This window comes from Panthera pardus, unplaced genomic scaffold (assembly GCF_024362965.1).
Source record: "Panthera pardus isolate Hobbes unplaced genomic scaffold, ASM2436296v1 HiC_scaffold_24, whole genome shotgun sequence".
Classification (NCBI taxonomy): Eukaryota; Metazoa; Chordata; class Mammalia; order Carnivora; family Felidae; genus Panthera; species Panthera pardus.
The window spans coordinates 66363344-66377980 of NW_026526810.1; the positions used below are offsets into that span (position 1 = coordinate 66363344).

At 52.7% G+C, this 14637-nt stretch overlaps 2 protein-coding genes across 5 annotated transcripts; both read left to right on the plus strand.

The window, feature by feature from the left end:
• The first annotated feature begins 1083 nt into the window (after positions 1–1083).
• On the plus strand, positions 1084–9497 carry IL25 (interleukin 25). 2 transcript variants are annotated; one of them, XM_053889279.1, is made up of 4 exons: positions 1084–1183; positions 5973–6139; positions 6318–6562; positions 8413–9497. In XM_053889279.1, exons 2-4 carry the CDS (start codon positions 6131–6133, stop codon positions 8666–8668), a joined length of 510 nt encoding a protein of 169 aa, XP_053745254.1. In that variant the 5' UTR covers positions 1084–1183; positions 5973–6130; the 3' UTR covers positions 8669–9497. The 2 variants fall into 2 exon arrangements, with proteins under 2 accessions (XP_053745254.1, XP_053745253.1); XM_053889278.1 differs by lacking the exon at positions 1084–1183 and having other exon boundaries at positions 5521–6139.
• Positions 9498–9610: 113 nt separating this feature from the next.
• CMTM5 (CKLF like MARVEL transmembrane domain containing 5) lies at positions 9611–12430 on the plus strand. Of its 3 annotated transcripts, XM_019429408.2 has the most exons (5): positions 9611–10182; positions 11055–11207; positions 11696–11788; positions 11986–12070; positions 12171–12430. In XM_019429408.2, the coding sequence occupies exons 1-5, from the start codon at positions 9634–9636 to the stop codon at positions 12182–12184; spliced, it is 894 nt and encodes a 297-aa protein (XP_019284953.1). In that variant the 5' UTR covers positions 9611–9633; the 3' UTR covers positions 12185–12430. The 3 variants fall into 3 exon arrangements, with proteins under 3 accessions (XP_019284953.1, XP_019284955.1, XP_019284954.2); XM_019429409.2 differs by lacking the exon at positions 11696–11788 and having other exon boundaries at positions 9767–10182; XM_019429410.2 differs by lacking the exons at positions 11696–11788; positions 11986–12070; positions 12171–12430 and adding an exon at positions 11574–11675.
• Positions 12431–14637: the final 2207 nt, after the last annotated feature.

The window sequence follows — 14637 nt, forward strand, 5'->3', positions numbered from 1 at the left end:
GAGATTCCTAGTATTTAAAAAAATTAGATGCTAAACAGGATTAAAAAGCTGTAGTAGATTTTCAGTGTTTACATTTAACAAATTAACACTTCAAATACATGAAGCAGACAATGACTCTAGGTATAACTTCATTTGTAGATAACATCAGAAGTCTAATTTAAGGCCCTTTGTGAACCCGAGGCTCCCTCCTTCTCTCCTCACATTCCACAGGCCCACACATCCAGACATTTCCTAGGAGGGGAGGGGGATACCTGGCCTGGCTCCCCCTCCCTGTCACCTGGGCACCTGTGAAGAGCCCTGTGGGACCTATAGGGTGGGTTAGGAAGAGATTCTGTTCTGGTCTTGGCTCAGAGTTAGGTGCAGACCTATGGGTGGGCCTGGGAACTCCAAACAGACTTAGATGCCCTTAGGGCAGTAGAGGAACTTATAAATTTCCAGATGCATCTGAAGGGAGAGCTCCCCATCCCAGCTCCAGCCCCATCCAATCTCCTCCAGACCCCAGCCCTGGGGGTCCTGGATGCCTGGAACACAGACATTCAGCTGCTGGGGAGTGACTTGGTATGCTCTGCCCAGAGGACTGTCAAGGCAAATGGGGGCCCAAGATGGAAGTGGGCAGAAAATCCAATTCCCAAAGATGAATGCTCAGGCACAAGGAGAAATAGATGAAGGTCAGAAGACTAGGCAGAAGAGAAGTGCTAGGACCAGGCAGAATGGCGGTTTGGAAGGCAGGCATTGGGGCTCACTGCCTGTAGTTCAGTGCCTGGGGAAATAAATGTAGATGACAGGGGAGCAGAGTACAAACCTGCAGGAAAATAAGAATATGCTTCTGGAGTGCTCAGGCATGGAATGTAGCTTGTGAGACTCAAGAATGAATCCTGTTTTATTAGCTATGTGATTTTGGCCAAGTTATATAACATCTCTGAGTCTCAGGTCCTCATCTGTAACAGTGTCTTTGGTGAAGAGCAAATATATGTAAAATGCCTGGGGCAAAGATCTCCCTCCATGACTTTTCTTCATCTTGCTGCCCCCCCCCCCCACCCCCCACTTTACTTTCATGAAAATTGGAAGTGTTTTTTTGTTGAGGCCAGGAAGAGCCTTTCTCTGTCCTTATCTCATCTTTGCCTTCTCCTTTGCAGAGGTTTAAGGCGATTCTACCTTCTTCAGGGAGAGCTCTGGGCTCCAGGTAAGGTTGGAGAAAACCCAGGCTGGCAGTTAGACCCTGGTTGGGCAACAGCCTCAGGCCGCTGAGCCCTCAGCTTCAGGGCTTACCCTGGTCATATTCGAGGGGCAGAAAGGAAAGAACCCCTTCATCTGGCTTTCTGGGCCCCAGCTTCTCTCCCCTTCCCAGCAGGGCCAACTGCTAGTCTCTTCCATCCCACACCATGACTTCCTTGACCTGTTTTTACTCCTCTTGCTGCTCAAAACTCAGGCGCTCAAGAATTCTTCCAGTTCTCCTCTCTTTGGACCCCACAGCACCCAGATTGCCTGTATTCTACTCCTGGTTTCAACACTAGTTAGTGACCTTGGCATGGAGCCAAGGCTCTTGGAGCCTCTGGTTCCCTGTCTATAAAGTGGGGATAATAATGGAACCAATAGCATCAGGCTTGTTGTGAGGTTAAGAAATTCCTAAAAAAAGGGCACCTGGACGGCTCAGTTTGTTAAGCATCCAACTCTTGATTTCAGCTCAGGTCATGATCTTAGAGTTCATGGGGTCCAGCCCCACATCGGGCTCTGTGTTGGCAGCATGGAGTCTACTTGGCATTCTCTGTCTCCCTCTCCCCCCCGCCCCCCCCCCCCGCCTCTTTCTCCTTCTCAAAAATAAAAATAAATAAACATTAAAAAAAATAAAAAGAAATTCCTGAGAACAGTACCTGGCCCATGTTGTGTAAATGTTGGGTAAAAGCAACTATTATTATTGTTATTTGATGGCAGCCCTATGGGGGCAGCAGAAGGTCAAGGAAACCGTGCGTGCCCTTGAGAAACTTACCTCACATAGATCATACTCGAATCCAGTCAGTACCTTCCCCCTTACCTTGGAATAAAGTCCAAATGCTCTACCACAACCTGGAAGACCTTGTGTGATCTGGCCCCTGCCTACCTCTTTACCTTATCTCATCCCACCCTCCCCCTTATCCTTCGTTTTCTATCCACATTGTCCTTTCTGTTTCTCAAATATGCCAAGCTCTTTCCCACCTCTAGGACTCTGCATGTCCTGCTGCCTCTGCCTAGACCACTCTTCCCCCACATGCTTTCCATCATCATGTCAAATTCTGCATTCTCAGAATGGCTTTCCCTGGCTTCCGAAGTTAAAGCAGCCCACTTCTTCCATCCCCCTCAGCCCTCTAGCTCATAACACTGTTTCATTTTCTTCGTAGCACTAATTATCCGAAATTATCTTGTTTCCTTGTTTATCATCCGTCTCCTCCTAAAACGTAAGCTTCATGAGGCAGAGAACTTATCTGGCTTGTCCTCCTCTGCATTCCTGTTAGCATTTAGAATAGTGGCTGGCATATAGTAGGTGCTCAATAAATAGCTAGTGAGTGGATGAATGAACAGGGCAGCCATGACTGTAGAACAAATCTGAGTAAGCCCAGGGCCCTCCATGGGCAGGCATCAGTGCTGGGCTGGGGGAGGGACTTGCTGGGTCCAGCTCACCTTGATTTTCCACGTGTCGCCCAGGCCAGACGAGGTTCTCTTTGAAGGCAGGCTCCTAAGCCTAAACATTTTTGTACCTAAAGGGATAGTATAAATAGGTAGCAACCAGTACCATTATCACTTACTAATCAGGACACGGGAGCAGTATTCTGGAGACCCCCATCTGGGCCAGGCATTCAGTTGCTGGATCACAGGCAGGTTGTGATATAGAATGCACCCCCACCCCCTGGGCTGAGGACAGCATGCATTTACCAGCAGGGGCAGAAGCATTTCAGCATTTTAACGACCAATGCCCCTACCTCACATCAGATGTGTGCAGATGAGCCTCAGCAGACTCTGCTGAGTCCTGTGGTTTCAGCATTATTTTAGGAGCTGGGGTCCAGAGCAGCTGAGCTGGTTGGCGCTTTTGTGTTCAACCAGGTTACCCCCTCAAAAACAAAAAACAAAAACCCTTCTACAAATGAGCAGAATGGTCCAGAGAGGACCTAAAATCAAGAAATGACCAGAGGCAGTGTCAGGACTTCAAGGCAGCAGGTGAGGACTGGGATGTCTTTTTGCGAAAGGGCAGGACAGTCCCATTCTAGCTTTCTGAAAGCCCCCAGAGCTTTTCTTGGCCAAAGGTGGGGATATGTTCCATTACATCTCCCCTGCCCTTTCCTTCTGGGTGCTGATCCCTCTTCCCAGGGACTCAGCCAACCCCTCCTGGCTGCCAGTTGGGCCCAGGCAGGTGAGGACAGGTGTGAGGTGAACTTTCCTTTGTTTCCGCCTCCAGCATTCTTCCCATTGCCACCCCTTTCTCCCCACACCCCCAAGGATTCCCTGGAAGCTGAAGTGACTCAGGGATTCCAAAACTAGTTACCCCAGGAGGAAAACCCTCTGGAAAATGTTTCTCATGGCAGGGGATCACCCTAAGGAGTCTCACAGAGCTGCTACTGAGATAAGGGCAGAGGCTGAGCAAACCAGAGGGGTGGGGTGTGTGTGACTCAGAGCACAGGTTCTCAGGTCAGAACCGATCATCATAGTGGGGGAAAGGCCAACCTGAGGGGCGACTGTGTGCTTGGAGGGGGCCCCCTCTGCCTTTTAGGGGTTTCCTCAGAGGACATCCTGGTACAGAGGTAGGGGAACACCCCAAAGGCTTCTCCTGAAGGGTAATGGGGGTCTTTTGCAGCATAAATAAGTGAAACAAGTAGCTGGGATCACTTCCAGCTCTTTCGAGCACCCCTTCCTGGACAGGGCCAAGATGGGAAGATCTGGGCCAATGTCAGGTCTGTGGTTGTGATTGGTTTGGGGGACACCCAGAGGAATCCAGCTCTCGTGGGAGGGTAGTGCACCCTCAGAGCCTTTTCTGGGGTTGGGGGTTTCTCAAGAACACCAAAAGCCACCCTGGTGGCCATGTGCCAGACCAAATTCTGAGGAATAAGGAGCTAGAGCAGTGGATCCCAGACAGCAGGGCTGAGTGCCTGAGTGGGCAGGAACATCCCATGGCCTCTGGCAGGTTCAAGTGAGACCTGTCCTGGCCCAAGCCTGGGTAAGTAGGAAAGCACATACTGCTGCGTGGGCTTCTCATCCATTTGCAGCTTACTGGGTGTCAGCACAGTGTGTCATCTCCATGCCAGGAGATTAGGTTTGGAGTTGCTCAGGGCTGGAGTGGAAAGCCAGCTCTGCCGCTCCCTAACTGTGCAAGCTTAGGTAGATTACTAAATTTCTTTGAGTCTTAGCTTTCTCATCTGTAATATGGGGATTATAGTTTCCACCTCATGGTCTTATTGTAAGGATAAAATGAGCTGGTGCATGTACAAAGCTTGGCACCATCCTGGCACGTGACACACAGGAGCTGAGGCCAGTGGCATGCAGAAATGAGAGGGCGTCAGGGAGCATAGCGCAGACAGTGGGTCAATGGGAGCGGGGTGATGTGTTCCTGGCCTCAGTGCTTTTCCTAAGAGCTCCTGCTCTCCCAGCCACCACCTATTTCCCCTAAGTTCCCACCTCACCCCTAATTCCAGGCTTCCCCCAAACCACCAGCACAGCTTCTCCCAATTTTCCAGACTGCCCCCTGTCCTCATCACTCCTCTGCTTTGGGGCTGCTCTGCCCTACAACATTTGAAGGATTCCTTCTCATTCTGCAGTTTAAGTTCTTCCTGGTTCCCTTTGTTTATTTTCTGAGTCCCTGGTTACTAGAGGAGTATTTTCTAAGGGAAAGCACATGCAAATCAGAAAACATCATTCTAGAGACCATGTCTGTGTATGAGTGTGTTGGGGTTGGGGGGGTTGTGGGTGTGGGGGATGAGGGGGGTCGATGGGCAAGGATGGAGGGAAAAGACCCGGAGGGAAGTAGGTGGCCTGCTCTCAATGCAGTGTATCCCAGGAGGGGTGACCCCTGGCTGACCCATGTCTTTGCGATCAGGTCTAGTTAAAGCATTTCTGAGCACACATGCTCCCCCAGTGGCCCAGGGAGCTGGGGGTGGGCTGAGGCTGGGTGGGCTTGCCCTATTGCCTGAGAGGGGCAGCTAACATTGCTATGGCCTTTGTCCCCAATGCCCTGTGAGTGGGGGTAGGGGCAGATCTGTTCTGGAGGTGGGACCTCATGTTGGGTCTTAGTGAGGCTGTTAATTACCGAGCCCTTTCTCTTCCTGGCCTCACCTTCTCATTTATGCAATGGAAGCAACCACCTACATCTTCTTCCATCAGACCCTGAGCATCCAGTCAATAAACTGATGGGGTCAGGGTATTCCTGGCAGTCCTGTGGGGTTAGACCTGTATCCCTGGCCCAGAGGAGTTCAGGGAAGGGGGGGATGGGCGGGTGGTGCAGCTACTGGAGAGGGCGAGGGGAAGTTAGGGAGTGGGTAATGTACAACAAGGAAGAAATCTTAGATGATGAGGGTCCTAGAAGTTGGGGTCATTGAAGGTGAGGAAGGTCATTGAAGGTCAGAGAACAGAAGGGTTGAGGGTCAACAGAGAGAGAGGGAAAGGTTCCCTGAAGTGAGTGATCAGGAGGCTGTCTGAGAAGAAAGGGAATGGTGAAGACAAGGCCCTGGGTGGGAGCATGGAAATGAGGCTTCCTGAAGACAAACCAGATGATGTTCCCTAATTTGGAGTACCAAGCCAGCCAGGGAAATTCCCATAATGCCAGTTCTCAATGCCCAGAATAGCAGAATACCATTACTTTGACCCCATGCCAGGAAAGGTGCAAAGAACAAAGTGTCCCAAATAGGCTATCAAGGTGTGATGTGAATTATAACTTCCATGCAGATGGCATTTGAGCAGCTTTTGAAAACACTTTCAGGGTTTTTTGATTTTGTTTTGTTTTTTAATGTCAGGTCACTCCCTCCAAAAGGTTGTGGAAATAAATTTGAATAAACAAAACAGGTTTGCTGAAAATAAAACCAGGACGCCCAAGCTGCTCCAGTCAGCCTGCTTCCACAAGGCCCCACCTGTCAGCCAGTGCAGAACCTTGGCTGAGCGAGCAGCATCCATCATGAACCAGGTGAGTGCAAGGGGGCCTGGCAGGTGCTGAGATGTTGCTGTGGGCGGAGAGAGGCCAGGCTCTGGGTTTGGGGCTGGGGATCAGGTGGAGCTGGAAACCAGGATCTCAACTGGGAACAGCTGGGGAAGGAGTACCCAGATTAGTTGAGAGCAGGTCTCTTACTGGCCTTTTCCTATAGGTGATCGTGTTCTTGGTAATGGCCATGGGAACCCACACCCTCAGTATTCGGATCAAGAAGGACTGCATCCACTGGTCCAGCTGCTGCCCCAGCAAAGGGCAGAACCCCACTCATGAATGGCTGACGCAGAACACTGTGCTCATGACCCCGCCAGAGAGCGCTAGCCTCATCCACCCCCTAGAATCCTGCAGGGCCAGTGAAGATGGACCCCTCAACAGCAGGTCTATCTCCCCCTGGAGATATGAGTGAGTCTGCAGCCCCCTCCCAAATTCTTGCATGTGTGCCTGTCAGAGTATATGCGAGGGTCTGGGGAGTTCCACACAATTCCAGCCTGCCTGCCCCTTTTTATCTGAGACTCCATAAAGATTTGAGTGTTTCACAAGGCCTAGTCTGGGTAGCTCTGACTCTTATTGGGTGATAGCCAATTACCCAAGATTTCAAAGCTCAGCTTTTTCTTTTCTTTTTTCTTTTCTTTCCTTTCCTTTCCTTTCCTTTTCTTTTCTTTTATTTCTTTTCTTTTCTTTTCTTCTCGAGAGCGCACACATAAGGGAGAGGAGCAGAGGGAGAGACAGAGACAGAGCGAGAGGGAAAGAGTCTTAAGCAGCCTCCATACTGAGTGCAGAGTCCCACTCGGGACTTGATCCCACAACCCTGGGATCATGACCTGAGCCGGAATCAAAAGCCGGATGTGCAACTGCCTGAGCTACTCAGTCGGTTGAACCTTTGATTATGAGCAGTCTTACTCTTTCATTCGGTGTGCTACACATATATTAAAATTTTCTATTTGTGCCACGATGTAAAAAATATTAGGGAGCACTGAAATCAGGACAACAAAACAATATATTAAAAATTAGGGCTTAAGGGATCTCTATCCTGTGTCTTCTTGGGGCGTCTGTGTTCCCATTCCCCATAAATGTAACTCTGGGATGGGTGGACAAGTTCAGGGGGAAGGGAGAAGGTCAGCTTTGATTGAGACCAGATCCAGGGAGGAGACTGCAGGTCACCATGCTTTGAAGTGGTCTTAGAAGTCTGGCTGGGTCCTGGGCTAAATCCAAAAGAGGTGGGAGCCCCTTTGGGGAGGCTGGGTGCCCGATGGCTGACTTGGCTGGGGTCCAGACCCCTTGTTTGGAGGCCATGACCCCCTGAAGACTACGTGGCTGATCTTCCCCAAAGTGTTCTTTGCGATACTCGTCCCACATTAATCAGAAATTAATGATGACAGTTAAGTGTGGGAAAAGCTGCTTGAGCCCTCACCCCTCAGAGATTCATAATGTGCTCAGAGCGTTAAAGGTTGCAAGAAGTCTGTGGAAAAGAAGACATAAATTCAGTATTTCCCAAACTCATTTGGCCACAGGCCTCTTTTCTTGCAGGGTAGTTATGAGGGAACCTACTCTGGGAAATGCTGTGCCAGCTGAGCCCCAGCTCGGGAGGGCTTGTCTGTAGGAGAATGGCCTTACAACCGAGCGACTGTTTCCTGCTAGCCTTTGGGAGTCTCAGACCTTTGGAGCATCTACTTTTCAAGTCTTGTTTTGGCCACAGAATCCTTTCAGAATGAGTAAATAAGTGTTACCATGCTCGCTTATGTGTGTTTATAATATATGCATGAAAAGTGTCTGGAAGGATGTGCAGAAAATGGTTGACAGTGGCTCCCTCTGGGGAGTGGGACTGGTAGGGAGACAGTGAACTTTACAGTTTTTTTAATACTTGGACGTAAGAGCAGTTTTTACTTTATAAAAGAACGCTGAAAGTGTAATGACAATTACAAAAAGAAACCTCATGCCTGAGCCCAGCAAGACTATCAGATGGAAGCAGAGCCTGTTTGGTGGAGGCTGCTAGCCTTCCCCTGCCTCTGCAAGGGCTCCCAGGACCAGAAAACCACTCTTCTTTCCCCGATCCTCACTTACAGGGGGTGAAACAAATCCCAGAGAGGAGGGGGTGACTTGCTTAAAGTCACTAAGCAAGTGGGTGCAAGAGCTGAGACAAACAGCCAGGCCTGCCTCACTACATTTCCACGTTGGGACCTCCCTGCTTCCGGCCCATCCCCTGTCTGCCCAGCCAGTCTCCCTCCAGAGTCTGATGAGTGCCACCCCCACAGGTTGGACAGGGACTTGAACCGGCTCCCTCAGGACCTGTACCACGCCCGTTGCCTGTGTCCACACTGTGTCAGCCTACAGACTGGCTCCCACATGGACCCCCTGGGCAACTCGGAGTTGCTCTACCACAACCAGACTGTCTTCTACCGGCGGCCATGCCCTGGGGAGCAGGGTACCCGTGATGGCTACTGCTTGGAACAAAGGCTCTACCGCGTCTCCTTGGCTTGTGTGTGTGTGCGGCCCCGAGTGATGGCCTAGTCATGTGCCCATAGCTGGTTCCCGGGTGGAACACTGGAACTGGGTGCATGACCACCTGCCATGGTGAGCCAGGAACCCGAATGCTCAACCCTTACAAAACACTACAGGAGCAGCAGGATTGTGGGACAGTGTGGAGGACTTTGGGGGGATCCGCACGTTTCACCATTTGGAGTGGATGGGAAATGCAGGGTGAAGCAATGGAGCTGTTTATGGCCGCTAAAAGAGAGCATCCTGCATTTCCTCTTGGGAAAGGTCATAAAGGCCCTCCTCGTTTCTGGAGGCCGCCACCCCCATCTCTTCCTTTTCTCCCATCCCCAGCTGCCCTGGCACAGCACAAGCACTTTCTTGCTACTTTCCTTGTTGTCAGTGGAGAGGCCCTCATTTCATTTGTTCGTTCATCTGTCCATCCATGCCTCCATGCCTCCATGCATGCATCCATCCATCCAACACTCAGTGAGCATCTCCTTTGCACATACCTTGGTTCAGTTACTAGGCTCTGAGGAAGAGGCTGCTATTGAGCGTGGAGACATTTATCCAAATAAATAATCTGTATTTAAAATGGCCTAAATTGTCTTGGCGTCCCTGGTGCCTGAACACCAAGCTCCCCAGCCTGGTTCTTTTTCTTCCCCACCGTCAGCCCTTACCTACTGCCCTGTTCTTCTGCCTTCCAGAGTTTCTGCTGTGGCCTCCCATCCCTCCCCTTCTCTGGCTCCCTGGCCTACCCCTGAACACTGGGGTGGGGGTCAGTCTGCCCTCCTGGCATGCTGGAAAGACAGAGGCCCATTGAGGCACTGCAGCAGGCACACAGCGCCCCCTTGTCCCCCCAACAATCTGCCTTTGTCCTCAGTCTTGGCTGCTACAGCCTGGTCCTGGGGGGTGCTGCCTGGGCCAGGCTCCAGCTCCCACCATCCCTAAAAGGAAAAGGGAGAAAGGACAGCCAGGAAGAGAGGAGTTAGGGGAGGGGGATGCAAACTTCTTCAGGCCCGGGTCCTTGGGGGGCTCCTAGTCTAGCCCATTTCTTGGCTCACCACCTGGCTCCTCCGGTTTCTTTGTGGACCTCCTCCTTCCCCCCCCCTCCCTTTCTCTGGGCGGGGTTGGGCTCCAGTAAGGGGAAGGCTGACCACTCCTCCCTGCCCCGCCCCACCCCTCCCCATGTGCTTCCTGGGGGGCTGTTGCAGGCCCCAGCAGGGGCACTCTGGGCAGCTGGGAGAAGACCCATCTGGGCAAGCCTCCCTGCGGCCCCACAGCCAGACTGCCCACTTCTCTTTCAGGTTTCTCCAAGTGCCTCCCTGCTCCTGTTTGCTTCCCCATCTCTCCAGGTTTCCGTCTTCCCAGTTCCCTTCCCGGGCTGGTGGCAGTGGGGGCTGTGCCTGGTGGGCCCCACAGAGATGCTCAGTGCTCGGGATCGCCGGGACCGGCCCCCCGAAGAGGGGGCAGCTGCAGTGCTCCAGGGCTTCGCCGTGGACAAGACCTTCCTCTCCTCCCTCAAAGGCATCTTGCTGGAAACTGAGCTGGTAACAGCCACCTCCCCAACCTGGCGCCTCAATCTCTCCCAGTGTTATCCCACTCCTCCCTCTCCCCGTCCCAGGGCCCCCACTGGGCTCACTCCTCAGCCGCCTCCTTTCCCAGGCTTTCTGGACACCCCTGCTCTCCCCAGCTGCCCTGCCCTCACCTCCTACCCTGCCTTCTTGCTGCCTCTCCATCTGAAGGCAGTTACCGCAGGTTTAGGTGCAAGCAGGAAGAACTGAAGTTAGACCGGACATAAAAGGGCAGACTTTCTGCACTCCCACTGTATCTGTTGTCTGCTCCCCATGAACATCTATTCTCAGGAAAGGATCTTCCCTTGTCACTTAGCAAGACCTTAGTGTAAACTTAAGTCCATTGCATATATGTCATCCTACATTGCCAGAGCCCAGGGACCCTTAAAGTCCATCTGCCTTCTAAACTTTGTCTCTGGGTATAGAACCAAAGGCCTTGTTTTGGTCCTTGTTTAGAGGAGTTTCTGATATCTGGGAGTGGGGATAGGGGGTCCCTCTGGGGGTGCAGGGCTGCTGTGGGCATGACTCCAGAGGCTGGAGTTTACCCTGTACCCTGTGCTTTAGCAGGACACCTCTTTTGTGGTTTCCATAGAATGGTGCTCCCTGGGGCAGTGCAGCTGGGCCACACTGCTGGGGTTGCTGGGATCCAGGGCAGGGGGAAGTGGGAAGCTGGAGACTTCCCTCAATGGGCAAACGCCCTGGAGTATGGCTCCCGGTACCAGAGATGGGGAGGCCTCCAAGGATGGGTGGTGGGGGCCAGCCTGGGGGAGTTCCTCAGGAGGGGAAGGCAAAAATCTGGCCATGCCTGTGTCCCCTTCCTGGCAAGCTTCACATATTTGGTCCCACAGGCCCTGACCTTCATCATCTTCATCTGCTTCACGGCCTCCATCTCCGCCTACATGGCTGCAGCACTGCTCGAGTTCTTCATCACACTCGCTTTCCTCTTCCTCTACGCCACCCAGTACTATCAGCGCTTTGATCGGCTGAACTGGCCGTGTCTGGTGAGGGACCCTGCCTCCCCTACCTCATTCTGGTCCCTTTCTTCTCTGAATCCTAAGTTTTCCTTTTCCCTCCCAGCCTCTCTCCTTTTCCTGGGTCAGTAAGGGGCCCAGCCCTGACCCTGATTTCACTGTTGTCACTGACAACAAGGATGCAGGTCACTTAGAGTTGTTCTTCCACTCACCAAAGGTCCAGGTCCAGGTCCAGCCCTGCCCTGGCCCTCCTGGCTGGCATGCCCCAGCCCTGTGCCACCCAGGGCCTGGCTTCTCGTCCTGGTCTCTTTGCATTCACCTGTATCCCTTCCCTGGTTAGCAGTGGGGTCTCTGTCTCTCTCTCTCTTTCTCTCAAGTGCTTTATATTGTGTCCAGGGGTATCTCCATTCAGGGATTCATAGTGTCTGAGGGTCAAGCTGCTGACCAGCCTGGAAAACCTCAGGGTGATGTTCCCTTGCCCTCTGACTTCCCTTGACCCTGCACCCCCGACCCCCCAGGACTTCCTCCGCTGTGTCAGTGCCATCATCATCTTCCTGGTGGTCTCCTTTGCGGCTGTGACCTCCCGGGATGGAGCTGCCATTGCTGCTTTTGTGAGTCCAGCCCCACAGAGCTCCCCAGGCCCTAAGGACCTCTGGCTGGTGTTTGCACACTCTCTGTGCCTCCCCACAAGCCCAAGCCAGTGCCCAGGCCTCTGGCTCACACCTTGCCCCATACCACCCATCTCCTTCTGCCTAATAGATGGTGGCCAATGGCCTTTATTGTGCCATCCCTGATTCTACTCCCACAGGTTTTTGGCATCATCCTGGTTTCCGTCTTTGCCTATGATGCCTTCAAGATCTACCGGACTGAGATGGCACCCAGGACCACCCAGGGTGAGTGTCCGTGCTCTGGAGAGAGAAGATGCCCCCTCTACCCTTTGCTCCAGCTACCCCATCCTGATATGCCCTTCCCTGCCTGCCTCCATATTCACAGATGACCAGCAGTGACCCTGAGCTACCTGGCTCCCAGGCCCAGCCAGACAAAGGCAACAGTGCACATTTCCTTTGGTTTCACTAGCCCACAGCCTACTACCTCCCAGCCAGGCCTACAGAGATGGATTCTGGCCTGAGAAGTCACCAGATACTTGTCTGTGGGGCTCAGTGCTCTGATGAAGCTTCAACAGGAAGGAGGTGTTTTGGGGAGGGAGGGCAGGAGGAAGCTGGTCATTCCCAAATTAAAAGATTCAAATCCTACTGGTGAGTCTTTTTCTTCCCCAGAAATCAGGCAGATTAGGAAAGCCAGGGAGTATTCATAGAAATGCTGCCTGGAGCGGGTCATGGTCCCTCTTCTGCAACCAGGTCCGAGCAGTGAGGAAGGGCAGCTGCACTGAAGGTGCTGAAAACTTCCTTCAACACAAAACTTCCTGTCTACATTCTCTGTGTTCCAGGCCTTTGCGGTGTGCCTGGTGGCTGGGTTCCCAGAGTCCTGTGTCTGAGAAGGCACAAGCCTTCCCCATGTAAGTGCCCACCTGCCATACCTGCACACGCAGGTTCGTTGGTGGGTTTGGGACCAGGTGCTTGCCTGGGGTGTGTGTAGAGCTCCCCCTTGTGGTGTGGGAAGGACTTGGTCCACAGGCCACAGGAGCGAGGTCAGCCTGCGGCACCAGATGAGGGCAGAACTTCCCAAAATGCTGGCTCTGGAAGAGCCCTTAGACATCAGCTGGTCTGATGACTTCATTTCACAAAAGAGAAAACAAGCCTAGTCACAGGGAGCGACCTCTTTACTTGTGATAGAGCTAGGACTAGAACTCAGCTTGCCTAACACCTATCTGTACGGGTGATCTGGACACTGTACTAAACTCCTATAGCTCAGGAAAAAAATGGCCCAGCCTCATCTCCAGCTCCCTCCACTAGTGGGTCCAGTCTTCCAGCTTACCAGTGCCTCATCAAATATTTCCTGAGCATCTCCTGTATGCAGGCCCTGTGCCGGGCCCCAGGGATTCAGAAGTGACAGGTGGGCCTGTCCTTGAGCTCTCACAGACTGGGAAGGAGACAGGCTAGTCATGACTGTCCACATAAATGCTGTGGGAGAGTTTGGCTAAGGGGGTTTGGAGAACAGGCCCTGCCACAGCCCAGGAATCAGCCCTGCCTGGCCCATGATAGTCCAGCGCAGCTGGGATGTCCCTGCATAGCCCTATAGAGCCCACATGACCTAGCTCAGTGGCTTGCTCTACCTCTAACACTGGTTTGCTCCCACCCTGAAATAACTCCTTTTCTCTGGGGTGCTCCTTCCAGATGCAGCCCCCAACCCCAACCCCTGGCTGAACCTTGGAACTCTGGAAGAACTGCTCTGCTCCCTTCGGTGATAATCATGGGTCTCTCTTGGTCTGACTCCTCTGATTTTCCTGTCCTCATGTCCTCCCTGGCTTCTCACCAGTACTGGCAGCCTCTCCAGAGCTAGAACCAATCAGATTTTGTATTTTTCTGGTTTCTCCACATTCTCAGGGCTCCATGCACAGTCCATTCTCCACCCTTGGGGGGGTTGGGATCAAGGCTTCAGAGGAAGCATAGGAGGGGCTTAGCCAGGTCAGTTCAGGAGATGGGGCGCCAGGCGAAGGGATGAGAAGATGGTCAGGAGAACCTGAGCCCATAAAGCCCAGCAGGGGGCAGGCATTTGCTTGGAGCAGAATGGGAGAGGGGCCAGCCCTGTCTGTCCCCTGGGCAGTTGTATGACCTGGGCCAGACTGTCCCTGGTGAGAGCTCAGAGAGAGTGGGAGTGTGATCTATGGTGCGCACCTGTACATACACCTGTGCTCATCTGTGCCTGTTTGGAAGGCCAAACTAAAACGAGCAATGCCCAGCTTTGGTCCACAGTGCCTGTTGATTCAGGGTCAGTGGCAGCTGGCTCCAGTGTCTCGGGATCCCCTCATGATGAGGGGCTGACCATAGAGGCTGAGGTCAGACCTGGGTCTCAGCTGACTGTGCCTGAGGATGATAGGGAGTGGGGGGCACCCTGTGGGTTACTCATAAGGGGCCTGTGTCAACCCTTTTATGAACTTCCATCCCCAGCGAGCCCTGAGCCTCCCTAGTGTCAGTGGGAAATTCATTTAGGAGGGAATGGGTATCTCAGGACACCTGTAACCCCTGCAGCCTCAGAGCTGGGGTAGGTGGAGGGTAGCTTCAGCTTTGACACTAAAATTCTGTCTCCCAGCACATAGAATTAGCTCACTCCTCCGGTGCCTTTGTTTTCTCTTCTGACATTTCTCCCTCTCCTCCCTTGTATGGTTGACTGAGCAGAACTGGGACTCAGGGAGGACACCTCACTTCTCTGGGCCTTGGCTTCCTCCTCTGTAGATGTGGAATGCTTTGGTTCCCACAGCTCTGACACAGGGACAGGGACTCCCTCTTTTCAGGAACTTTAAGAGCTCCAGGCTGGCGGTGGAAAGGACAGGGAGCAGGCA